The sequence below is a fragment of the Callithrix jacchus genome, chromosome 9 (assembly GCF_049354715.1).
Source record: "Callithrix jacchus isolate 240 chromosome 9, calJac240_pri, whole genome shotgun sequence".
NCBI classification, from domain to species: Eukaryota; Metazoa; Chordata; class Mammalia; order Primates; family Cebidae; genus Callithrix; species Callithrix jacchus.
The window spans coordinates 125,661,468-125,688,179 of NC_133510.1; the positions used below are offsets into that span (position 1 = coordinate 125,661,468).

At 42.4% G+C, this 26,712-nt stretch overlaps 1 protein-coding gene across 2 annotated transcripts in view; it reads right to left on the minus strand.

Annotated features, from left to right (window-relative positions):
• The window catches only part of ZCCHC8 (zinc finger CCHC-type containing 8), a 33,445-nt gene extending 8,193 nt beyond the window's left edge, over positions 1-25,252 (minus strand). The window contains exons 1-11 of one of the 2 annotated variants that reach the window (XM_054239038.2): positions 24,903-25,252; positions 23,027-23,067; positions 17,606-17,680; positions 15,474-15,579; positions 14,358-14,435; positions 8,899-9,002; positions 8,718-8,783; positions 8,085-8,145; positions 7,485-7,627; positions 7,072-7,214; positions 1,808-1,929 (exon numbers count right to left, since the gene is read on the minus strand). In XM_054239038.2, the coding sequence (XP_054095013.1) occupies positions 1,808-1,929; positions 7,072-7,214; positions 7,485-7,627; positions 8,085-8,145; positions 8,718-8,783; positions 8,899-9,002; positions 14,358-14,435; positions 15,474-15,579; positions 17,606-17,680; positions 23,027-23,067; positions 24,903-25,103 (1,140 nt within the window). In that variant the 5' untranslated portion in view covers positions 25,104-25,252. Of the gene's footprint in view, positions 1-1,807; positions 1,930-7,071; positions 7,215-7,484; positions 7,628-8,084; positions 8,146-8,717; positions 8,784-8,898; positions 9,003-14,357; positions 14,436-15,473; positions 15,580-17,605; positions 17,681-23,026; positions 23,068-24,902 lie in introns of those variants that run through there. The other variant, XM_035257974.3, reaches the window with a different exon arrangement.
• Between the last annotated feature and the right edge of the window lie 1,460 nt (positions 25,253-26,712).

A 26,712-nucleotide genomic window follows, 5' to 3' on the forward strand; every position in this document is an offset into this window, starting at 1 on the left:
TCATGAGTTTTCTATCTTCGATTCTTTCTCTTTCCAAATATAACACTCATCTTTAAAGACTCCACAAAGCTTGTTTCTCTCTCATTGCCGATCGCACATTCAGCAGCCGTTCTCAGTAAGAATCAACCAGAACTTTTGTGAAACATACAGATCTCAAGGTTTGAATTAGTTAAGTCTAAGGGTGGGACTCAAGAATGTACATTTCTAATGAGTATTCCCAGGGGACTCTGAAGTAGACTGAAAGTTGGACTGGCTTCCAGAAGCATTTCCACCTGTAATGAATGACACACTGTCTTGCGTGATTGATAACTTTGTATCTGTGGGACTCAAGAATGTAAATTTCTAATGAGTATTCCCAGGGGACTCTGAAGCAGACTGGAAGCTGGACTGGCTTCCAGAAGCACTGATGGTTTGTATAATGCAATTCTGCCTGAAATGAGTGACACACTGTCTTGTGTGATTGATAACTTTGTATCTGCTCACTAGACTCTAACTTCAAGTCTTTGGCTTCTTCCCTACTGTCCAGTTTCTAAAAACACCAAGGACACACTTATTTACTTTTTTCTGAGATGGAGTTTCGCTTTTATCATCCAGGCTAAAGTGCAATGGCATTATCTCAGCTCACTGTAACCTCCACCTCCTGGGTTCAAGCTATTCTCCTGCCTCAGCCTCCTGAGTAACTGGGATTGCTGGCACCTGCCACCATGCCTGGCTAATTTTTGTATCTTTAGTAGAGATGGGATTTTGCCATGTTGGCCAGGCTGGTCTTGAACTCCTGAGCTCAGGTTATCCACCTGCCTCGGCCTCCCAAAGTGCTGGGATTATAGGCATGGGCCACTGCGCCCAGCCAAGAATATGCTTTTTAAATAAAACAGTACAATAGTTCATTGTTGAATCTTGAGACCTAAGATGGAAGCTGAAAAAGAGTTAAGTGTGGAAAAATCGTTCATATACAAAATGAGAAATTTTACTTTGAGGGGAAAAAAGGCAAGAATGAACAGGAAAAAGAGTTACAGTATATTTAGATTTATTATAGATAGAAACTTACTTCCCAAGCTAAGTCTGTAAAATATATAATACTGTCTCAGAACCATGCATATTTTTTAAAACTTTTAAAATTTTAGAATAGTTTTGGATTTAGAAACTCTAACCAGCCGGGCGTGGTGGCTCACGCCTGTAATCCTAGCACTTTGGGAGGCCAGGTGGGTGGATCACCTGAGGTCAGGAGTTCAAGACCAGTCTGGCCATCATGGAGAAGCCCCATCTTAAAAAAAAAAAAAAAAAAAAGAAACTCCAACCAATCTATTTGGCTCCCTTTCTGAGGGCACAAAATCAGAGAAAACTGCTGTTGATGAATACAACACTTCAATTAAGATTCTAGCAAGATTATATAAAGGAAATTAAAATGCAAACATGTAACAAATTTATTCCTTTAAACAGTAACTGATATATAAGTTTGTATGCATATATGAATTAATTATTTTTTGAGACAGGGTCTCATGTGATCTCACCTCACTGTAACCTCTGCAATCCTTCCACCCCCAGCCTCCCTAGTAGCCAGGATTACAGGCATGTGCCACCAACCTTGACTAGTTTTTAAATTTTTAGTAGAGACAAGGTCTCGCTATGTTGCTCAGGCTGGTCTCGAACTGTGGGGCTCAAGCAATCCTCTTGCCTCTACCTCCCAAAGTGCTGGGATTAACAGGTGTGAGGCACTGTGCTTAGCCAACAAGTTAATATTTCGACCACTCTTTAATGTAGTAACATCACATCACACGATAATTAAAAAAAAAATCAATATACTTACATCTGGAATTCCTCTGGGAGTGGATATATTAAAACCAGGATAGTTGACCAATTTTGAGAGATCATAAGTGACACTTTTATTCTGTTGTATTTCTCCAACTTCTGTTTCCCCATCAGTGCCATCTATTACAAACCATAAAAAGCATTAATATTGTTAAATGTCAATATACATCTCTCCCCAGACCAAAAGTACACCTGGAAAATGCTTATACTCATGACAACAGAATTAGTTTTGAAATAGCTATAATTTTTCTAAACCATTAGGACAGAATTTTTTTTTTTTTTTTTTTGAGAAAGGTTCTCGCCTTGTCACCCAGACTGCTGGAGTACAGTGGCACCATCTTGGCTCACTACAGCTTTTGCCTCTCAGGCTCCAGTGATCCTCCCACCTCAGCCTCCTGAAGAGCTGGTACTACAGGCATGCACAACCGCTCCTGGCTAAGTTAAGTATTTTTAGTAGAGACAGAGTTTCACAATGTTGCCCAGGTTGGTCTCAAATGAGCTTAAGCAATCCACCCGCCTTGGCTTCTCAAGTGCTGAGATTATAGGCAAGCCACTATGCCTGGCCAGAACAAATTTTTTTTTTTTTTTGAGATGGAGTCTCACTCTGTCACCCAGGCTGGAGTACAGTGGTGAGATCTCAGCTCACTGCACCCTTTGCCTCCTGGGTTCAAGCAATTCTCCCACCTCAGCCTCCTGAGTAGCTGGGACTATAGGCATGTGCTGCCACACTTGGCTAATGTTTTTGTATTTTGGTGAAGATGGAGTTTCACAATGTGGCCCAGGCTGGTCTCCAACTCCTGAGCTCAGACAATTTGCCCACCTCAGCCTCCCAAAGTGCTGGGATTATAGGCGTGAGCCACTGCACCCAACCCAGAACAAAATTTTTAAACAATGTGGGCATGTTACCTTTGTAAAAAGTAACATGAAAGGGCCAGGCACAGTGGCTCATGCCTGTAATCCCAACACTGTGGAGGCCACGGTGGGCGAATCACGAGGTCAAGAGATCGAGACCATCATGGCCAACATGCTGAAACTCCGTCTCTACTCAACTACAAAAATTAGCTGGGCATAGTGGCATAGTGGTCCCAGCTACTCGGGAGGCTGAGGTAGGAGAACTGCTTGAACCCGGGAAGCGGAGGTTGCAGTGGGCCGAGATTGTGCCACTGCATTCCAGGCTGGCGCCTGGTGACAAAGTGAGACTCTGTCTCAAAAGGAAAAAAACAACAGCAACAACAACAACAAAAACAAAAGTAACATGGAAACTTAAATCTTGGAAACTTTGGTTGTTCTATAGGTTGCTTAAATGTCTATTTTGGTTGGACACGGTGGCTTGTGTCATTAATCCCAGCACTTTGGGAGGCTGAGGTGTACAGACTGCTTGAGCCCAGGAGATTGAGACCAGCCTGGGCAACAGGGCAAACCTGTGTCTCTACGAAAAATATAAAAATTAGCCAGGTGTAGTGGCATGTGCCTGTGGTTCCAGCTACTTGGGACGCTGAAGTGGGAGGATCACCTGAGCCTGGGGTGGTCAAAGCGGCAGTGAGCCATGATCTTGCCCACTGAACTCCAGCATGGGGGACTCTGTCTCAAAGAAAAAGAAGGCTACTTGGGGTCAGGTGCAGTGGCTCATGACTGTAATCCCAGCACTTTGGGAAGCCAAGGTGGGCAATCACCTGAGGTCATGAGTTCAAGATCAGCCTGGCCAACATGGTGAAACCTATCTCTACTAAAAATACAAAAATTAGCTAGGCAGTTTGGGCAAGGTGGCTCACACCTGTAATCCCAGCACTTTGGAAGGCTGAGGTGGGTTCATGAGTTCAAGACCAGCCTGGCCAACATAGTGAAACCCTGCCTCTACTAAAAATACAAAAATTAGCCAGGCATGATGGCACGTTCCTATAGTCCCAGCTACTCAGGAGGCTGAGGCAGGAGAATCGGTTGAACCTGGGAGGCGGAGGTTTTGGTGAGCCAAGATTGAGCCACTGCACTCCAGCCTGGGAAACAGAGCAGGACTCCATCTCAAAAAAAAAAAAAAAATTAGCTGGGGTGGTGGCGGGAGCCTGTAATTCCAGCTACTCGGGAGGCTGAGGTGGGAGAATCACCTGGACCCAGGAGGCAGAGGTTGCAGTGAGCTGACATTGTGCCACTGCACTCAAGCCTGGGCGACAACTCCATCTCAAAAAAAAAAAAAGAAAAGAAAAAAAAGGCTATTTGATACTGACTTTAGGATGTCACTAATGCTCTAATTCTAATGCTTTTATTTCATTTAATAAATATTTATATAGTGTTTACTATGTGTCCAGATAGTTATTTTCTTTCGTTTATTTTTTTTTAAACAGGGTCTTGCTCTGTCACCCTGGCTAGAGTATAAGAACACAATCATGGCTCACTATAGCCTTACCTCCCAGGCTCGGAAAATCCTCTCACCTCAGGCTCTTGAGTACCTGGGACAACAGGGACATGCCACCATGCCCAGCTAATGTTTTAAAATTTTCTGTAGTGATGGCGTCTCACTATGTTTCCCAAGCTGGTCTTGAACTGCTCAAGTGATCCTTCTGCCTCAGCTTCCCAGAGTGCTGAGATTATAAGCATGAGCCACTGTGCCTGGCCTCAGGGTATTTTCCTTTCAGTTAGTATTTTAAGCCATTCATAAATTTTAATGTCATTAATCTTTTTTTTGGGGGGGGGATTGTATTTTATATTTACATTTTTTATTTGTAATTATTATGGGTACATACATAATAAGTATATATATATTTTCAGCTAATCTTCATACTAAGACTAGGAGGCACATACTATTCAAACCACTTTACAGGCTAGGTGTAGTAGGTGGGAAAATAGACAATATTTGAGTAAAATAGAAATAAAGATATAGGGGCCAGGTGTGGTGGCTCACGCCTGTAATCCCAGCACTTTGGGAGGCCAAGGAGGGTGGATCAACTGAAGTCAGGAGTTCAAGACCAGCCTAGCCAAGATCGTGAAACCCTGTCTCTACTAAAAATACAAAAATTAGCCAGGCATGGTGGCAGGTACCTGTAATCCCATTTATTCAGGAGGTTGAGGCAGAGAACTACTTGAACCCGGGAGGCAGAGGTTGCAGTGAGCCAGGATCGTGCCACTGCATTCCAGCCTGGGTGACAGAGCAAGACTCCATCTCAAAAAAAAAAAAAAAGTAAAGATTTAATACAAATGTATATAAATTACGATAGGGCACGAGGGAAACAGTATAGTAAAATAGTAATAAAGACCAGCAGGACAGACTGGCAAGTAAGAAAGACTCAAACTTAGGAAAGGTAGTCAGGGAAGACCCCTTATGAGTCTAAACCCTAGAATACAGATGGTTCTTTATTAAGACTTTTTATATATGTAAATCCTCAGAGAGAACAGAGCATTTTTTCAACCATGTGGTTTTTTCTTTTCTTTTTCTTTTTTTTTGAGGTGGAGTCTGACTCTGTCGCCTAGGCTGGAGTGCAGTGGCAAGATCTTGGCTCACTGCAACCTCCATCCCTGGGTTCAAGCAATTCTCCTGCCTCAGCCTCCCTAGTGGCTGGGATTATAAGAGTGTGCTACTATACCTGGCTAATTTTTGTATTTTTAGTGGAGATGGAGTTCCGCCACGGTGGCCAGGTCAGGCTAGTCTCAAACTCCTGACCTCAAGAGATCTGCCCACTTCGGCCTCCCAAAGTGCTGGGATTACAGGAGTGAGCCACTGTACCCGGTCTGGTTTTCTACCTTTTTAAAAGACAAGTGGCACCACAATATTTAAGTTATCCAGAAACTTGCTTTTTTTTGAGACAGGGTCTCACTCTATCACCCAGGCTGCAATGCAGTGCTATGAATGCAGCTCACTGCTGCCTGCACTTCTTGGGCTCCAGTGATCCTCCCACCTCAGCCTCCCAAGTAGCCGTGACTACAGGTATGCACCACCACACCCGGCTAATTTATTATTTTTAGTAGACCCTATCACAAAAAACAAACAAAAAAAAAACCCGAAACCCCCACCCCCCCCCCAAAATTTTGATTTTTATTTTTTATATATTTTGAAGACAGAGGTTTGCTCTAAGTCACCCAGGCTGGAGCACAATGGCACAATCTCGGCTCACTGCAACCTCAACTTCCTGGGTTCAAGCAATTCTCCTGCCTCAGCCTCCTGAATAGCTAGGATTACAAACACCCACCAACATACTCAGCTAACAGGGTTTTACCATGTTGGCTAGGCTGGTCTCAAACTCCTGACCTCAGGTGATCCACTCATCTCGGCCTCCCAAAGTACTGAGATTACAGGCATGAGCTACCTCAACCAGCAAAACTTGCTTTTTTTCTTTTCCCCAACTCCCCTCCTGAAACTTGATTTTAAATTTTTATTTTTTTGAGACAGAATCTCACTCTGTCACCCAGGCTGGAGTACAGTGGTGCAAATCTCGGCTCACTGCAACCTCCATCTCCTGGGTTCAAGCGATTCTCCTGCCTCAGCCTCTTGAGTAGCTGGGATTATAGGCACCCACCATCACGCTCAGCTAATTTTTGTAGTTTAAGTAGAGACTGTGTTTTGCCATCTTGGCCAGGCTAGTCTTAAACTCCTGATCTCAAGTGATCCAACCACCTTGGCCTCCCAAAATGCTGAGATTATGGACATAAGCCACTGAGCCCGGCCGAAACTTGCTTTTTAAAAACTCAATATTGCACAAAGACTTTGCCATGTCAGCTCAAACAGACTTATTTCACACTTCATGTTGCAGGGAGTTTACAGCTCAGAACTACCAATTTATTTAACCATTCTTCTTTAGGGCCTTAATGTTGTCTCAGAGTTTTCACTATCATATTCAGTGCTACAAAAAGATCCTTGTATACATACAATTTCTTTTGCATATATGTGAATATCTTTCTAGAGTAGGTGTCTAGAAGAGAAGTTTAGACTACTGGAGGTTTTCTGTACTTTACATTTTATAGGTCTCCTGGCATTGAGGATCCACATCTGTTATTACTACTGAGAAAGGTAAGAGCTTATGAGGATTGTCTGGAGAGGTGATACTCTGGCCTAGACAGTACCTGAGCAAGCCCAGAAAACCATTAGGTAAGTCTATGAATTCACTGAAGTTTTAGTTCCTTCCTTGTGAAATTGACTAAGGAAACATCATCATGATATTTTTTAGTTGGCACACATTAAAGAAGCCAGCCATTCCTATTACATTCTGTTGTGGTTCTTTCATTAAAAAAACAAAAAAACATTTCAGGTAACCTCTTTAACTTAAGATACTATACCTTTTCCATCATAGAGTGCAAGCCCTGAATTCTCCAATTCAGCCTCTTTGAGCCACCCTGGTGGGTACCCTAGCTGGCGCATCCGATAGATAAAAGGTGGAAGACTCTTGTCCGTCACACCTAGTGCATCCTGAAGTTCTTCACTAAGTAAAAATAGAGGATGAAGAAAAATACTGAATTCTTGTTTGCGTGAAACACGTAATATTCTGACATTTTAAAACATTTCTTATATCACATACCATGTAGCTTGATATCTAGCAAATATAATCAAAATTTCAAGTGTTTCTGTAATTATATTACCTAGGGCTTTGCCAGAGTACACTTATATCCTGATAATTACCCTGAAGATACACAGAACATTCCAAATGCTAGGGAAATAAAAATGACATTCTATGGTAAAATGCCATTAGTACCTAATAACGCCTGGCTTGAATCTTCCAAATCTTTCTTCTACTTCTTCTGCGTGGTATCGCTGCTGGAAATTCTGACTGTTTGCTTCCCCACAGGCATCCATATATTCTTTTCTCTTTTCACTTATTCGAGCAGCATTCCGAGGCTACATCATGACACATTTGAAAAGAATGGTGTCATGCAACTCAGAAATATTTCAGAAATTAAATAAAAATATATACTTTTTTTAAGATTAAGTAAACAAATTATTTTAGTTTTAATGTATGATGAACAAGTGTAAAAGAGGGCGAATATTTTAAAAAATATGTAAGGAAAAGGAGCAGTCTATTACCTCAAGATTATCATAAATTAAATCAAGTTTTTAGGATAAACTCTACAGTTTAACTCTCCTGTTTATTCATCTCAAATAGACAGTAGTATTTTAAATTATTTACTAAAAAACTTTGTCTTAAAATATAAACACAAATTTAAAACCATTTCAAATTAAAGGACTACAGGAAAGTAACAAACAAAGTCCCTTCATGTCACACAATGCCATAAATGTGCTGAAAACATTAGAAAGCTCTTGTTCAAAGACTTTTCTTAACATGAGAAAAATTTACCATTGGGCAATCTTTCATTTGGTGTTCTTCAGAACCACAATTGAAACAGTGAGGCTTTGGCCTATTTGGTCAAAAGACAAAGATTTTTATGCCGTAAATAAAAATATAAAAACAAATCAATAAAATTCTATATGACAGCAAAGTGTATAAGACAGACAAGAAAGCAAGTCGATCACAGATCACTAATATCTGCAACAAGAAGTACACTGAAATCTCCTGTATTTAGTGATCTAAACAGTACTATGCAGAGTCTTTTAACCAAGAACCATTCTGTTCCTGACTGATCTGTTACCTCTTTTGAGTTTTTCAGTGGCTAACAACAGAAGAATCGAGCCAAACAGATGATCATATTTCCATTAAGTAACATGGAAAGAAGGCAGATGGTTATAAGACTACAATCAAATTGACAGCAACAATTATACCTTTCCACCCACCCCAGCACATTAGGTGAGAACCAGTGAATTTCAAGAAACATTTAAACATTTAATATATGTGTATGGATTGAAATTCTAGCTGAATCTGTAATTAACCTTAGAGTAAACCAGCAGTAAAGAACATTAACTTTTCAAGCCCAAAGTTTATTATTTCGGTTAAAAAAAAAGTAAGTAAAATAAAACAACTCCCCACACAAACCTTTTTGCCTTTACTTGTATTTCTTGCCCTTCTAGAGAAACAATGTGGCTGAAGACTTGCTGGTACCTTTAGTGAATTTTATTAAGGAATAGTTATCATGGTCTGCAAAATTTGGAAATTGTTTTAAAGGTGAACTTAGTGGCAAGATGCATAAAAGATCTTCATTCACTATGTAGGATACTTGGGTATTTCCCATCCTTCGGAAAGCTGAGGGTTTTCATTTAGAAGCGGTTGCCCCAATTTATCAAGGCAAAAATTAGTAAAATACAGGACACTTCCTACAACCTGCAGAAAACAAGTCAAAAAATATTGCTATTTAAGCAGAAAAAAAGAGACATTAAATAATCTAAGACTAACTGTTTTAACAATTTAATTTTGGGTGGAATTACTAGAAATAATAACTTCCTAGTTATTAAGAAGACAGACTCTGATGTGTAAGTAGAAACGACATGACCAGTTTCCTCTCTCTCCTAGATCACTGTTTTTCCTCTGTATTGGATCATGACTGTCAGCTGCATTCTCTCTAGAATTCAAACAAAAAATGAAAACCTTGATTTTCACATTTCTCTTCAACACCCCATTTCATTGCTTCTTTTTGCAAGACATGCAGACCCTATAGTTATTGTTTCCATTTCCTTTCTTCCCATTCACTCTTTTCTTGTCTCTCCAATGTTTTTTCAAAAAATTCCATAGAGACAAGCAGGATAAGTGGTACAATGAACACCCAATGTATCCTTTGCTCAGATTAAACAATTGTTAATAGTTTACCATTTCTGTCTGCATCTCTCTGTCTTTACAAATACACCTAACACACACATATACACATTTTTGTGTTGAGACAGGGTCTCTGTTGCCCAGGCTGAATGAAGTGCAGCGGTGCAATCTTGGCTTACTGCAACCTCTGCCTGCTGCTCAAACGATCCTCCCACTTCAGACTGAGTTTCACTCTTGTTGCCCAGGCTGAAGTGCAATGGCGTGATCTTGGCTCAATGCATCCTCCCCCTCCTGAGTTCAAGCAATTCTCCTGTCTCAGCCTCCCGAGTAGCTGGGATTACAGGCATGCGCCACCATGCCTGGCTAATTTTGTATTTTTAGTAGAGGCAGGGTTTCTCCATGTTGGTCCAGCTGGTCTTGAACTCCCGACCTCAGGTGATCTGCCCACCCCAGCCTCCCAAAGTGCTGGTTTTACAGGCGTGAGCCACCTCACCCGGTCAATTTTTTTTTTTTTTTTTTTTTGAGGCAGGGTCTTGCTCTGAGCTAAAGTGATCCTCCTGCCTCAGTCTCCCAAGTAGCTGTGCCACTACAAACAGCTAATTTTTTTTTTAAAGAGATGGGGTCTTGCTGTGTTGCCCAAGCTGGTCTCAAACTCCTGGCCTCAAGCAATCCTCCCTCCTCAGCCTCCCAAAGTGCTGGGATTACAGGTGTTGAGCCACTATGCTTGGCTTCCCCCATTTTTTTAATGACACTGCACTCTCTCTTGAACATTTCCAGTAATGCTTCTATACCTATCACAGGGCTGAGCTCCTGAACAGTGGAGCTCTCCAGTGACTTCCATGCAGCCAACTTCAACAGACAGTTCTCACTCTTCATCTTTCTTAACAATTTCTGCAACAATTGACACGATTCTTCCTTCCTCCTAAAAACGTCTTCCTTCCTTGGCTTCTAGGACACACTTCTCAGTTCTCTTTTTTCCTTCCTGGCCGAGACTTGGTCTTCTGTACTAGATTCGTCTTCCTCCTCTATCTTCCATATGTTAGAGTGCCCTGGGGCTCAGTTCTCAATCCTCCTCTCCACTTTCACTACCCAGGTGGTTCATCCTGACCCATGGTATGAAGTGTAATGTATATGCTTACTACTTCTAAAGGTCAAGTTATTATTTTTTTAATTATTATTTTTTCACTGAGAGCATAGATTCAAGTAGGCCTGAATACATATTCTCCTTTAAGGTCAAGTTCTGATCTGTCTTAAACTCCAGTTTTATATATGAAGTGTCAACTTGACCGCTCTCAAGGGACGTGTAAGTGACATCTCAAACTAGCCTATTTAAAACTGCACTGGATTCCTAGCCCCCTCCAAACCTGCTCTTCCTCTAGTCTTCCCTATCACAGAAAATACAATGATATTCTTCCAGGTGCTTAGGCCAACAACCTGAGTCACTCTGATTACTCTCTTGCTCTCATATTCTACATCAAATTCATCAACACATTTGATCAGCTCTACTTCCCCAGTATACCCACATTCTAACTACCTCTCAGCAGCACCACTCTCACCCCAGTCTCAGTAGTATTTTCTCTCACCTGAGTTGAATACAATAATTTCCTAACTGGTTTTCAGCTTCCACACGTAACCAGCTACAGACTATTTTCCACACAGAATCCAGCTCTTTTAAAAAGTCAATTCATATCATGTCACATTTCTACTTAAAACCCTCCACAGCTTCTCATCTTACAGTAAAATCTGAAGTCCTCATTACAGCCTATTGGACAACATGAAGATTCAGATCATGTGCTCCAGACTCCAAGGGCCTGGCTTTTCTTTTTTTTTTTTTTGAGACAAGAGTCTTGCTCTGTTGTCCAGGCTGGAGTGCAGTGGTGGAATATTAACTCACTGCAACCTTCGCCTCCTGGGTTCAAATGATTCTGCTGCCTCAGGCTCCCGAGTAGCTGGGATTATAGGCGCCAGTCAGCATGCCCTGCTAATTTTTGTATTTTTAGAAGAGATAAGATTTTACCATCTTAGCCAGGCTGCTCTCAAACTCCTGATCTCAGGTGGTCTGCCTGCCTTGGCCTCCCAAAGTGCTGGGATTAGAAGCGTGAGCCGCTTGCACCAGGCCAAGAGCCTAGTTTTAAACTGTGCCCTGGCTTTGCCACTTACTAATCCACTGGCAAGTTACTTAGCTTTCCATCTGTTTCCTCACCTGTACCACTGAAGCCTGACAGTACCTTCATGAGTAATACTGTAATGAGCTTAGAACTTACATGCCAGGTAGTGCTCCTGTCTTGGGGCTTTGTACTTACCTTTTCTACTGCCTAGAGTGCCTTATTCAAACCACAGCCTCCGCTCACTCCCTTAATTCATCTAAGGCTCGGCTCAGAGAAGCTGTCCGTCACTATACAAACTACCTACCCCACAGCTACTCTCTAACTGCTTTCCCTGCTTTATTTTTCTTCAGGGCACTGCCTTTCCTGACTAGAAAGTAATTAAACCAGAGCTGGGACTTTGCCCTTTTTTTCATTCCTGGAAGGGTCCCTGCGACAAAGTAACATTCACTAAATATTTTCATATTTGTTAAGGCCTAAATTAATAAATAAATAAAATTCCCAGTTTCTAGGCAGGTGCCACTTTAAATCCCAGAACCTTAGGGTCAGAAGGAAAATGAAAAATTACCTCATTCAAATTCAGAAATTTCTTTTTAAAGTGCCCTGACAACATCTCAGTTCCTACTTGACTCCAGTAGCACTGAATTCGCTTTTATAAATGAGAAGCGCCACTTCACTTCTTTCTTTTTCCTTCTTTCTTTTGAATGACAGTCATATCATTTTGTACATCTCTGATAAAAATTCAAGCTTTCTAAAGGTTGAGTTGAAATGCAACTTCTTGTACTAAATTCAATCACTGGTCTTTTTTTTTTTTGTTTGAGATGGAGTTTCGCTCTTGTTACCCAGGCTGGAGTGCAATGGCGCGATCTTGGCTCACTGCAACCTCCACCTCCTGGGTTCAAGCAATTCTCCTGCCTCAGCCTCCTGAGTAGCTGGGACTACAGGCACGCGCCACCATGCCCAGCTAATTTTTTTGTTGTATTTTTAGTAGAGATGGGGTTTCACCATTTTTGACCAGGATGGTCTCGATCGCTTGACCTCGTGATCCACCCGCCTCGGCCTCCCAAAGTGCTGGGATTACAGGCGTGAGCCACCGCGCCTGGCCTCAATCACTGGTCTTAATTCTGTCACTTGGCACTTTAAAGGGTAATTTAAAATAACTTTTATTCTTTTACAAACAGCCTTTATCCTATTTGTAGAGACATGACATCCCCTGCACATCTTCCTTTCAATAAAGTTTGTGGGCTCTTCATCATCCCAGTAGGCCCATATAGTTTCCAAATATACATACATACATTCATACATACATATATATCTTTATCTCTTTTTTTTCTCCCGTTTGGCTAATTATTATTTTTTTGGGACGGAGTCTTACTCTGTTGCCTAGACTGTAGTGCAGTGGCATGGTCTTGGCTCACTGTAGCCTACCTCTCCCGGGTTCAAAGCGATTCTCATGACTCAGCCTCCCCAGAGCTGGGACTACAGGTGTACACAACCATGCCTGAGTAATTTTTGTATTTTTAGCAGAGACAAGGCTTCCCCATGATGGCCAGGCTGGTCTCAAACTCCTGACCTCAAGTGTCTCAGCCTCCCAAAGTGCTGGGATTACAGGTGTGAGCCACTGCACTCAGCCACAGTTGGCTAATTTCTTAGGAATTTTTTGTAGAAGTGAGTTCTGGCTATGTTGCTTAGGCTAGTCTGGAACTCCTGGACTCAAGTAATCCTCTCACCTTGGCCTCTGAGAGCACTGGAGATAACAGGTGTGAGCCACTGCACCCAGCCTAAAATTGTGGTATATTAATATGGCATAATACTACATAAATGTGAAAACTAGTTTTCCTTCAATATTATAGAATCCACTATTACCTTTTAAAATATTACAAGCTACAATATCATACTACTACATTATATGAACACTACTGAATTCTGCATAGATATTGAAAGGCTGTAGCCTAAATGGAGGTCATCCTTGTTAACTTCTGCTGTTTTTTCACCCACCATTTAAACCTGTCAACACTTTAAACTCCAGATTTGCCATCTGTTATATTAGCTACCTATCCCTCTCAGCTTTAGCCATGTATAAGTTCAACAAGCAAGCTTTCTATATCTCTTCACCCAAGTTCTTGAATAAACAAAGCAGTTGGTCAATACAAAAATAAAGTTCTCCAGGCCAGGCGCGGTGGCTCACGCCTGTAATCCTAGCACTTTGGGAGGCAGAGGTGGGTGGATCACGAGGTCAGAAGTTCAAAGACCAGCCTAGTGAAACCCTGTCTCTAAACAAAAAAACAAACAAAAGTTCTTCAAAGTATGTTTTACTGGGCCCCAGGTTCACAATCATTATTAAAAAGCAAACTGGCCTGGTGTAGTGGTTCACGCCTGTAATCCCAGCACTTTGGGAGGCCGAATCAGGTGGATCACCAGGTCAGGAGTCAGACCAGCCTGGCCAACATGGTGAAACCCAGTCTCTGCTAAAAATAAAAAAATTAGCCTGCGTGGTGGCACGCACCCGTAGTCCCACCCACTCAGGAGGCTGAGACAGGAGAATTGCTTGAACCTGGGAGGCAGAGGTTCCAGTGAGCCAAGATTGTGCCACTGCACTCCAGCCTGGGTGACAGAGCAAGACTCTGCCTTGGGAAAAAAAACAAAAAGCACATTGTAACATTTAGAGGATAAAGTCCACACTGCTATTTGCCACACAGAAAGATGCTATAATCAAGTGAAGACATATGACTATACTACTTTATTTTTTAAACACCACCCAGTTGACACAGGATAGAAAACAACTATTAGCAAAATTCAAAACTGAAATGTCCAGACTTACACTGAAAGGTTCCTCGTTGTTTTTCATGGCACTGGACTCTTCCACTTTACGGTCCTCTTCTAGCACAATACTGGATGGCTAATACAAAGAGAAACACATATTACAAAGGGGAACCGATTTTTAACAAGTTTACATTTCAAATCTTAGGAAGCTGAATACACTTATTTTCCAACAAACACCAATAAGATATGTAGAATTTCAAATTTGACAAGTTTATAAATTAACATAAGAATGTTTATGAACGACAGTTCTTGTGGGAGAATGGAAGAAGATGTAAAAGGAGAGCTGCTTCTGAAGCATTAGCATGCACCATGACTTTTTTTTTACCTAATGTTACTTATGCCACTTTCAACACTTAAACGGGCAAGGCAGATAACCAGAAAGATTAAAAATACATAGTTTTACATTATTGGTCAATACTGATAAATATAACCCTCACAGACCTCAAGAAACTACAGAAGTTTCCCTGAATCAAAAATAATATTCAGTATGGTTTTTATTGTTAAATGTATTTTGTTTGCTGAACTGTTAAAAACTGTATAGAATACATAAAAACCAACGGCAATAAAAAAAGGAATCAATCAGAACATTCTGTTCTCCAAAGCCTGAGGATAAACGGCTAAAGTTCCTTATTTGAGAGCTTCTACTTACCTTCATTTTTAATTAAAAAAAAAAAAAGACCTAGAAATCATAACTCTGACTCTTCTTTTTTAAAAAGAAGTCAGTCATAACTCTGACTCTTCTCAGATTTCTTTGGGCACACAATTGTTCTAAAAACAAGTAGAGGGAGAAAAGGATAGCACACAAACCTGTTGGTTTTAGATAAAAGGAATCCATCCTTCACAAACCTCAGAAACTCAGATTATTTTCTGGCCTAAAATTAATTTTCTGCCCAAAACCACATGTCCAAGTTAGGCAATGTAAAAAGTCTGAGCCACAATCTAAAAGAATATTGTGTGGCTAAACCAGTCAGACTTCAAAAAAGAAAGCTAGTGGAAGGAGGGAGGTGAATAGTCTTCATCATTTTGGTTTTGATTCAAGAAGATTCTAGTGGCCCAATAATTGGCAGTGAAACCCATAGCCTACTAATCTTAAAGTCTCTTAAATTTGAAATACCTGGGGCAAAAGATTAAAGGAAGTCTTTTCCACATCATTTTTCTGCTGTTCCTCAAATCTTTTTACTAAATTTGATACAAATTCCTCTATTTCTTGATGATATTGCCTGTGTAAGAGGACAAAATGGTCAGAACCCAGAGTAAAACATTCAATAGACTTAAGTTTTATGCATTATTATAAGATGTCAAGTTCGAATGCTGTTATTTTATTTTTCAGAAGTTTATCAAATCGCTGACTCTTTGTAATACTCAGGAACATATTCCTTAAGGTAAAATTACACAATGTTGCCAAGTTAGTGAAATGATGATGATAAAGTAACAGCGATCAGTTACAATTCTTTGCGCAATTGTAAGTTGCGCAAAGAACACATGGATTTCATTTATAAATTCTCTGTACTTAATTTTTAAGTAGATACTACATGTAAATGGTTCAAAATCCAAAAGTAAAAGGGTTACATAATGGAAAGCTCCCCTCCTACCCTGCCTCCTAGTCACCTCTTTTTCTTTTTTTTTTTTGAGACGGAGTCTTGCTCTGTCACCCAGGCTGGAGTGCAGTGGCGAACTCTTGGCTCACTGCAACCTCCAGATCCTGAGTTCAAGTGATTCTCCTGCCTCAGCCTCCTGAGGAGCTGAAACTATAGGTGCACGCCATCACGCCCAGCTAATTTTTTCATTTTTAATAGAGACAGGGTTTCACCATGTTGGCCAGATTGGTCTTGATCTCCTGACCTCGTGATCCACCCACCTTGGCCTCCCAAAGTGCTGGGAGCTACCTCACAGGTAGCTATCATGTAGCTACCTCACAGGTAGTTAATATATGACTATTCTGTTTTCCAGTGAAGAAACGGATGATGCAGCAAAGATCTGTGAGCCACCGTGCCTGGCCCTAGCCAACTATTTCTGCAACACTAAGATAGTCAATATATTCAGGTCTTCCACATCCTCCTCCCAGAGATTCTTTATATACATATAAGGAAACACCAATATAAATATGAAACTGGGAAATATAAAATCAAAATGCAAAGCAAGAAAAAATACTGAGGTCTACTTTCTCCAGCTCTCTAGGTCAAGAACCAAGCTCATCATATATTCCGTAGTGCTCAGTCCAGGAGGTGTCAAAGGAGACCAAGCCTTACTAGGATGTAATTGGGGAGCCATAATGTCTCAGACTGAGTTTCCTTTTCACAGACTGGATGATCTTTCAGGTATCTTGTAGCTCTGACATTTTAAAATTTCTGCAGGTGAAACACTAGGTGAATGGTGCAAAAATGAGACTGTCATGAGCTAGAGTAGTTACTGATTCTAATCTGGGCATGGGAGGGACAAAAGTACTACAGGTCAGTTGTGCCCAGCACCTTACTGCTGCTGTATTTAGCATCCAGCTTCCCCACCCTCAGAGACTTGGAATCCACTTCTGCTGAGATAAAGTAGGTTACAGACCTGGCACTGTTCCTTCTATGTTCTTGACCTTGGTCAGAAAGACAACAATATGACTCAGTGACTTTCAAGAGAGCAAGCAATCATGTAAGATGTCTATGACCATACTCTGAAGAAGGGACAGAGCATGACCTGAAACCATTTCAGAACACTCTATAAGCAAGCACTGCAGAAACACACTTGGGTCACCCTAAACCCAAGCATGCTGGATGGTTTGCAAAAGTCTAGTTTTGCTGTTAAAAAAATAATCAAGTGAGTAGGCTCTGCAGATGGCCAACATGGAAAACTCAGTTACCTGATTTGGAAAGAAAAACGGTTAACGTCACTGTTATTATTACGGTGGTAGTGATTATTTGTATTAGAAGTTATTTAATGAGCTCTTAGAGGTGCTCATGTAGCCACCTCACAGGTAGTTATTATGACTATTCTGTTTTCCAGTGAAGAAACGGATGAGGCAGCAAAGATCTGTGACCTTCCCAGGTTCACAGACATAGAAAGCAAGAGTCCAGGTATTCAGGACACTGTGACCCTCATGTCTTTGCCCTTAATCATGATTTCTTACACTTTAACTCAAGGAGCATTTTAAGTTAAAGAAGAAAGATGATCTAAGTACAAATGAAAACAGCATACTTATAGAGAACACTGTTCCATAAACACATTAACTTATTGTATTTAAGAAAGGAAAACATTACTTACTTTGAAATAGCATTGTTCATAAATAGAATCTGTAATATAGGTCCATCTAACTTAGCATTGTTCACCAATATTCCACTAAAACAGAAGTTAGAACATATTCTTAGAAGGTATTTAAGTAAACTTGCATACATATATATAACACATAATTTTTATATATTTCCTTTTATTTTCTGAGACAGGTTCTCACTCTGTCCCTCATGCTGGAGATATCTTGGATCACTGCAACTTCAGCCTCCTGGAATGAAGCAATCCCACCTCAGCTTCTCAAGTACCTGGGACCACAGGCACATACCACCATGCCCAGCAAATTTTTATGTTTTGTAGAGAATAGGGTTTTGCCATGCTGGCGAGGCTGGTCTCAAATTACTAAGCTCAAGGGATCCACCTGCCTCAGCCTCCCCAAGTGCTGGGATTACAGCTGTGAACCATCTCCCCCTAGACTTATAATTATTAAGTACCAAAGATCATTTCATATTTTACACATATTACAGTTTTATCAAAAAAATTATATTTTCACCAATTCTACCTACTTTAATAATAATTTTATACAGTCATCACAACACTTTTTAAAAAATGTTTAACAAAAAATTAAGAACTGCAGTTAATCTTTCAATTTTCAATCGCAAAGTTTGTCTAATGGCTAGTTTCTTTACAAATTAGGGGGGAAGGGAAGGACTAGATAAACAAGCAAGTTACAAGAATATATTTCATTCTTTTTTTTTTTTTTTTTGAGACAGAATCTCGCTTTGCTGTGAGATCTCAGCTCACTGCAACCTCCACATCCCAGGTTCAAGCGATTCTCCTGTCTCAGCCTCCTGAGTAGCTGGGATTACAGGCATGTGCCACCACACCTGGCTAATGCTTATATTCTTAGTAGAGATGGGGTTTCATCATGTTGGTCTCAAACTCCTGACCTCAAGTGATCCGCCCACCTTGACCTTCCAAAGTGCTGGGGTTACAGGAGTGAGCCATCATGCCTGGTATATTTCTAAAGGAATCTAAGTGAATTTGGCTAGGAAGCATATAGGAAAGAACACTTTTAAATAGACTCTTGGAGGGCAAAGCATATTGTACTAAATATCTCAAATCCAAGATTCTAAAGCAGAGATATAAAAAAGTATACTATTCCTGGATTTGACTTTCAAATACTGCAAAAAACAGAACTAGAATGCAGCCTGGAAACTATAATCCCTTCGGTAACCTGGGGCCAGCTGAATGTCTGATTCTTCCTCTTCTCACCTGCCTCATATTCCTTTACCTGTACAGCATGTGAAATAAATGTCTCTATTTAAAATTGTCCATATCAAGTAAAGGAATAAAGCAAGAGGCTGGGTGCAGTGGCTCACGCCTATAATCCCAGCACTTTGGGAGGCCAAGGCAGGCAGATCACGAGGTCAGGAGTTCAAGACCAGTCTGGCCAACATGGTGAAACCTTGTGTCTACTAAAAATACAAAAAGCAGCTGGGCATGGTGGCGCACACCTGTAATTCCAGCTACTTAGGAGGCTGAGGCAGGAGAATTGCTTGAACCCAGGAGGCGGGGGTTGTAGTGAGCCAAGATCACACCACTGCTCTCCAGTTTTGGGCAACAGAGCAAGACTTCGACTCGAAAAAATAAAAAACTTAATAAATAAAATAAGAAATTTCAGGCCGGGCATAGTGGCTCATACCTGTAATCCAAGCACTTTGGAGGCCAAGGCAGATGGATCACCTGAGGTCGGGAGTTCAAGACCAGCCTGACCAACATGGTGAAACCTTGTCTTTAAAAAAAAAAAAAGAAAAAAGAAGTTTCAGAGACAAGTTTCAATTGGGGCAAACTTCAGGTTTTAAAAATACATAATGTTTTTATTTATTATTATTATTATTTTTTTTTTTTTGAGTTGGAGTTTTGCTCTTGTTACCCAGGCTGGAGTGCAATGGCGCGATCTCAGCTCACCGCAACCTCCGCCTCCTGGGTTCAGGCAATTCTCCTGCCTCAGCCTCCTGAGTAGCTGGGATTACAGGCACGCGCCACCATGCCCACCTAATTTTTTGTATTTGTAGTAGAGACGGGGTTTCACCATGTTGACCAGGATGGTCTCGATCTCTTGACCTCGTGATCCACCCGCCTCGGCCTCCCAAAGTACCAAGATTACAGGTGTGAGCGACCGCGCCCGGCTATTATTATTTTTGAGATGGAGCTTTGCTCTTGTTGCCCAGGCTGGAGTGCAATGGCATGAACTCTGCTCAATGCAACTTCCACCTCAGGCAGCTCAACCACCACCTCAGCCGAGTAGCTGGGATTACAGGTGCCTGCCACCATGCCTGGCTAATTCTTTTATTTTTAGTAGAGACAGGGGTTTCACCATGTTGGCCAGGCTGCTCTTGAACTCCTGACCTCAGGTGATCTGCCCCATCTTGGCCTTCCAAAGTGCTGGGATTACAGGGGTGAGCCACCATGTCTGGCTTTATTTTTTATATTTTGAGACAAGGTGCCACTCTGTCACCTAGGCTGCAGGGCAGTGGCATAATCATGGGTCACTGCAGCCTCAACCTCCTGGACTTAAGTGATCCTCCCACTTCAGCCTCCATAGTAGCAAGGACTACAGGTGTAAGCCACCATACTAATTTTTTAATTTTTGGTAGAGATGGGTTTTTGCCATTTTGCCAGGCCGGTCTCAAACTCCTAGGCTCACATGATCCATCCATCATAGCTTCCCAAAGTGTTGGAACTATATGTGTGAGCCACAGTGCTCAGCCAGAGAATTTCTTTTTTTCCTGAGGTCGAGTTTTGCTCTTGTTGCCCAGGCTGCAGTGCAATGGCACGATCTCAGTTCACGGTAACCCATGCCTCCTGGTTTCAAGCAATTATCCTGCCTAAACTTCCTGAGTAGCTGGGATTATAGGCACCCACCACATACCCAGCTAATGTTTTGTATTTTTAGTAGAGACGGGGTTTCACTATATTGGCCAGCCTGCTCTCGAACTCCTGACCTCAGGTGATCTGCCTGCCTTAGCCTCCCAAAGTGCTGGGATTATAGGCATGAGCTACTGTTCCCAGACTTTTTTTTTTTTTTTTTTGAGACAGAGTTTAACTCTGTCGCCAAGCCTAGAGTGCAGTGTTGTGATCTCAGCTCATTGCAACCTCCACCTCCTGGGTTCAAGCAATTCTCCTGCCTCAGCTTCCTGAGTAGCTGGGATTATAGGTGCCTGCCACATGCCTGTAACCCCATCTCTACTAAAAATACAAAAATTAGTGAAGTGTGGTGGCACATGCCTATAATCCCAACTACTTGGGAGGCTGAGGCAGGAGAATTGCTTGAACCCAGGAGGCGGATGTTGCAGTGAGCCAACATCACACCACTGCATTCCAGCCTGAGTCACAAGAGCAAGACTCCAGCTCAAAAAAAAAAAAAAAAAAGACTTTTATTAGGAATCATAGTTATATTTAATATATTGAATACCTAATAAAAATGTGTTTTATTATTATTATTTTTTTTTTTGAGACAGAGTCTCTCTCTCTCTGTTGCTCAGGCTAGAATGCAGTGGCTTGATTTTGGTTCACCGCAACCTCCACCTCACAGGTTCAAGCAATTCTCCTGCCTCAGCCTCCTGAGCAGCTGGAACTATAGGCATGTGCCACCATACCTGGCTACAAAAATGAGTTCATTTTATTAAGCCACCCAAGACAGGGTGAAACCCCGTCTCTACTAAAAAAGCACAAAAATTAGCCAAGCGTGGTGGTGGGTGCCTGTAATCCCCGCTACTCAGGAGGCTAAGGCAGAAGAATTGCTTGAACCCAGGAAGCAGAGGTTGGAGTGAGCTGAGATTGTACTGCTGCACTCCAGCTTGGGTGACAGAGCAAGACTCCATCTCAAAAAAAAAAAAAAAAAAAAAAAGGCCGGACACAGGTGGATCACGAGGTCAAGAGATCGAGACCATCCTGGTCAACATGGGGAAACCTCGTCTCTAGTAAAAATACAAAAAATTAGTCTGGGCATGGTGGTGCGTGCCTGTAATCCCAGCTACTCAGGAGGCTGAGGCAGGAGAATTGCCTGAACCCAGGAGGCCGAGGCTGTGGTGAGCTGAGATCACGACACTGCACTCCAACCTGAGCAACAACAGTGAAACTCTGTCTTGGAAAAGAAAAAAAAAATTAGCTGGGTGTGGTGGTGTATGCCTGAAATCTCAGTTACTTGGGAGGCTGAGGAGGGAGGATCAAGGCTTCAGTGAGCAATAATTGCAACCCTGTACACTAGCCTGACTGACAGAGCGAGATCTTATCTCAAACAAAAACAAAAACATAAAGTCAGATGCCTAAATGCAAATCTACACACTGTAACTTTTTCAAAAGCACATTACTTTTTATTCTAAAATGCTGTATGTATCTTGCATTGTTTCTATTTATGAACACATTTTCTTTTTTTTTTTTTTTGAGATGGAGTCTCATTCTCTCACCCAGGCTGGGGTGCAATGGCAAGATTTCGGCTCACTGCAACCTCCGCCTCCTAGGTTCAAGCAATTCTCTTGCCTCAGCCTCCTGAGTACCTGGGATTACAGGCACATACCACTGAGCCCAGCTAATTTTTGTATTTTTAGTAGAGACAGGGTTTCAACATCTTGGCCAGGCTGGTCTTGAATTCCTGACCTTGCGATCCACCCACCTCGGCCTCCCAAAGGGCTAGGATTACAGGAGTGAGCCACTGTACCCGGCCATGAACACATTTTAACTATGTAAATAAATCGTCACCTAGAATAATATTGTAATTGTTTTTTTTTTTTTTTTTTTTTTTTAAAGAACGAGTTTCGCTTGTTACCCAGGCTGGAGTGCAATGGCATGATCCCAGCTCACTGCAACCCCAACCTCCCGGGTTCAAGTGATTCTCCTGCCTAAGCCTCCCAAGCAGCTGGGATTATAGGTGTCCACCACCACCCCAGCTAATTTGTGTGTTTTTAGTAGAGACAGGTTTCACCATGTTGCCCAGGCTGGTCTCGAACTCCTGACCTCACATAATCTGACTGCCTCAGACTCCCAAAGTGCTGGGATTATATGCATGAGCCACTGCGCCCAGCCCATAATACTGTAACCTTTTTTCAGGTGCTGGAATTACAGGCATGAGCCACCAGACCCAGCCAACACTGTACTCCTAATTCTAGCTTCCTAGAAACGTCTGCTGAATAGGAATAACTAGGTTAACTACTTGCCTGTTCTGAACATTAAGTCAACATTTTCTGGATTGTGTTTCCTAAATACTTTCACCCAATAAATCAGCTTAAAATTTTAATCCATTTATGAGAATTCAGACCTTATCCCAGAGTATGCTGAACAAATAAAAATGATACAAAAATCCTATACACTTTTTACAAAGAAATTGTGATTAAATATTAATATCAGGATAAATAATAAGGGACAACTACGGGATAATTAAAAAAAATCTCCTACCTCGGTCGAGTCAGAATGTTCAATTTTCGTTTAAGTTTCTGATGTTATTACTTGTTAAGGAAGATAAACTCTCATTAAACAATCCAGATCATAAAATTCAACCACTACTCTCATTTTGGGTATCAGAATATTATAAACATAAAAGACCCACAGATAAAGAAAAACACACAAAACTAAAAAAACAAACAAACAAACAAAAACAAAAGACCCACAGATATTTTGAGGATGACACACTTACTGAGCTTCTATTTTGTTGCAGGGGTAGGCTTTTGAAACTCCAAATTAAAATATAGTTTCTATCCTTTTGAATATATATTCTGACATAATCCTGAAGTTCAAGAGACTACCAAACTGAACCAAAAACACTATTAAAACACCAGTGTTGCTGTCAAACCTTTCAATAGCCACTGTGTGATAAAGTGAATGCAGTGTAATAAGCTGTTAACTTCAGATTTGGAATGAAATCTATGGATGTCCACTGTAGAATCCTTTCAACTTTTTTTTTTTTTTTTTTTGACATGGAATCTTGCCATGTCACCCAGGCTGGAGTGCAATGGTAAGATGTCAGCTCACTGTAACCTCCACCTCCCGGGTTCAAGCGATTCTCCTGCCTCAGCCTCAGGAGTAGCTGGGATTACAGGCATCCACCACCACATCCAACTATTTTTTATCTTTAGTAGAGACGGTATTTCACCATGTTGACCAGGCTGGTCTGGAACTCCTGACCTCGTAATCCGCCCGCCTCGGGCTCCCAAAGTGCTGGGATTACAGGCATGAGTCACCACGCCCTGCCTCAACATTTTGTATTTTGAAAATTCTCCTCACGATGTGGAGAATGATGACATTCTGGGAAAAATAAATCAGGCTTCAAAAACCTAAAAAGCTGATATACCCGCTGGGCACAGTGTTTCAGGCCTGTAATCCCGGCACTTTGAGCAGCTGGGGCGGGCAGATCACCTAAAGTCAGGAGTTTTATTTAGACCAGCCTGTCCAACATAGTGAAATCCCCGTCTCTACTAAAAATACAAAAATTAGCCGGGCATAGTGGCGCGCACCTGGTAATCCCAGCTACTAGGGAGGCTGAGGCAGGAGAATCGCTTGAACCCGGGAGGCGGAGGTTGCAGTGAGCCGAGATCGAGCCACCACATTCCGGCCTGGCCCTCCCTCAAAAAAGCTGACATACCAGCCACTTTCAGATCTGTACAAATTTTAAAAGGAAAACTACCCGAACCAAAGTTATCTACCTAGAAAACTCTAAGAACGTAAATAAACATACTAGCAAATCAAGAACAATCTGCAATCATGTAACTCAAGCCTAACAGAAATTTCTTTGGCGAGTTTTCTCCAAGGCGCTGCAATGTATATTCAGCACAGAAGCAAGCTCCGAGTGGAAGAATTCTAATATTAATCCCCAATTTTAATCAAGCGACAAACCAATTACCCCAGCACAGCGGGATTCCCTGAGGCCCCCAACTCCGCATCCTGGGACCACTAGCGTTTGCCCCGCTCTAAGTAGCCGTATTTCCTCACCTACAACTATAACATGACGGCACAACTTGAGCGTGGCTGCAAAATATGAAATCTTCTCACGACCTCAAGGCGGGGGGACAAGTGGGACCCTGTGTACAATCTGTCAGGTGAGCAGCCTGAAATAACCCTGAAACACCGCACCCGAGTGGGAGGCAGGAGCGGGTCTGGTCAGGAGACGGCCTACCGGAGGGGAAGAGGTCTGCGTCAAGGCGCAGGGGCAGCCTGCGCACCCCGCACCCTAGACTCGCGGTCCGCGGGCGGGTGACAATCACTTGGAATTCTGGCCCTCCTGGAATTTCCGCCCGACCCCACGCCCGAGTGACAGGGCACAGCAAGCGGGAAGGATATTCTCGGAGCGGAGCTGCTCGATGGTCTCCTCGCACTGCCGAAGCCGCTCCCGCAGCTCCCCGTCGCCGACCCCATTCCCGTCCTCCCCGTCGCCGTCGTCGTCCTTGAAGCGAGTGTGAACCGGCTTCGGAATCGACTCCTCTGGGTGGTCGAACGGCTCGAATAGCTCTAGATCGCCAAAATACACCTCCGCCGCCATTTTGGGCTGTGGAAAAGATTCGACAAGAGGCGGAGTCGAACACCAGGGCTCGGGGACCAAGGTTGGAGGGCGGCACCGCTCTCCAGAGCTTGGGCCGCGGCGAGCCACCCTCTAGGGTTTTCTCCAGACGTAGGCCGCGAAAACTGCACACGGGGTGGGGCCAGTCGCGAGAGACTACAACTCCCAGAATGCAGCGGGGCCAATCGCGCTCCGCGATTGCCTGAGGGACGGCATGCTGGGACGAGTGGTTTTAAGCGACTGGTACTCATTGTCTGCATTGCATCCTGGGATTGGTTCTTTTTGAAACGTGAAGAAAGCCAGAATAGATTAGAATGCGGTAATGCAATATGGGGGAAGGGCGCGGTGGCTCACGCCTGTAATCCCAACCCTTTGGGAGGACGAGGCGGGAGAATCACACGAGTCCAGGAGTTGGAGGCCACCCTGGGCAACAGAGCGAGACCCAGACTCTACAAAAAATATAAAAATTAGCTGGGCGATTGTAGTTCCAGATACTCGGCCGGCTGAGGCGGGAGGATCGTTTGAGCCCAGGAGGTCGAGGCTGCAGTAAGCCCAGATGGCGCCACGGCACTCCAGCCGGGGGTGGAGTGCAACAACCTGTCTCAAAAGCAAAAACAAAACCAATATGGGATGTTCCTGTTAGGCAACTACGGCTGAAAAATCAGAGCACGACGCATAGCTTCTCACAGATTCTGGTGTGTGTGCTTAATAACAGCATTAGAATAAGGAGCTCCACAGCCTGAAAGGGAACTGAATGAAACTAAATGTAAAAATAAAAGAGAGATTCTAGCTTTGCTACAGAGACGACTGTTGTATATAAGTTAGTTTATTGAGCTTGTTTGGTTTTTAATGTCAAATTAGCTAGATTCGACGACGTTAGTTTATTAATTAAAGCTTTCTGTGGGGCTGGGCGCGGTGGCTCAAGCCTGTAATCCCAGCACTTTGGGAGGCCCAGGCGGGTGGATCACCAGGTCAACAGATCGAGACCTTCCTGTCAACATGGTGAAACCCCGTCTCTACTAAAAATACAAAAAATTAGCTGGGCATGGTGGCGCGTGCCTGTAATCCCAGCTACTCAGGAGGCTGAGGCAGGAGAATTGCCTGAACCCAGGAGGCGGGGGTTGCGGTGAGCCGAGATCACGCCATTGCACTCCAGCCTGGGTAACAAGAGAGAAACTCCGTATCAAAAAAAAAAAAAAAAAAAAAAAAGCTTTCTGTGGTTTCTCTTGTTCAATGACTTGTTCATTCAATCGTATTATTTACCATTTCAATGAGCCAGGCAGTTGTGGAGGACCCGAGGATGCAAAGAGTAACCAAAACAGAGTAATTCCTTCTCTCACGAAGACTATAGTCCACAAAAAGCAACAAAAACTTCTTAATTTTAAATGTTCCTACTCTTGGGTGGAGATGGATGTTGATGGATATTCATCAAACAAATGTGAAAAACACAGGAAATTATGAATATTTAACAAACACCATAGTCTCTGGGAGTCAGTGCAGTCAGGAAGTGAGACTTTCAGGGTGGGCAAAGTTGGGGGTGGGCACATGGGAGGATGGAAGGAAGAGTGTTTTAGGCGTTAAGAATCACCAT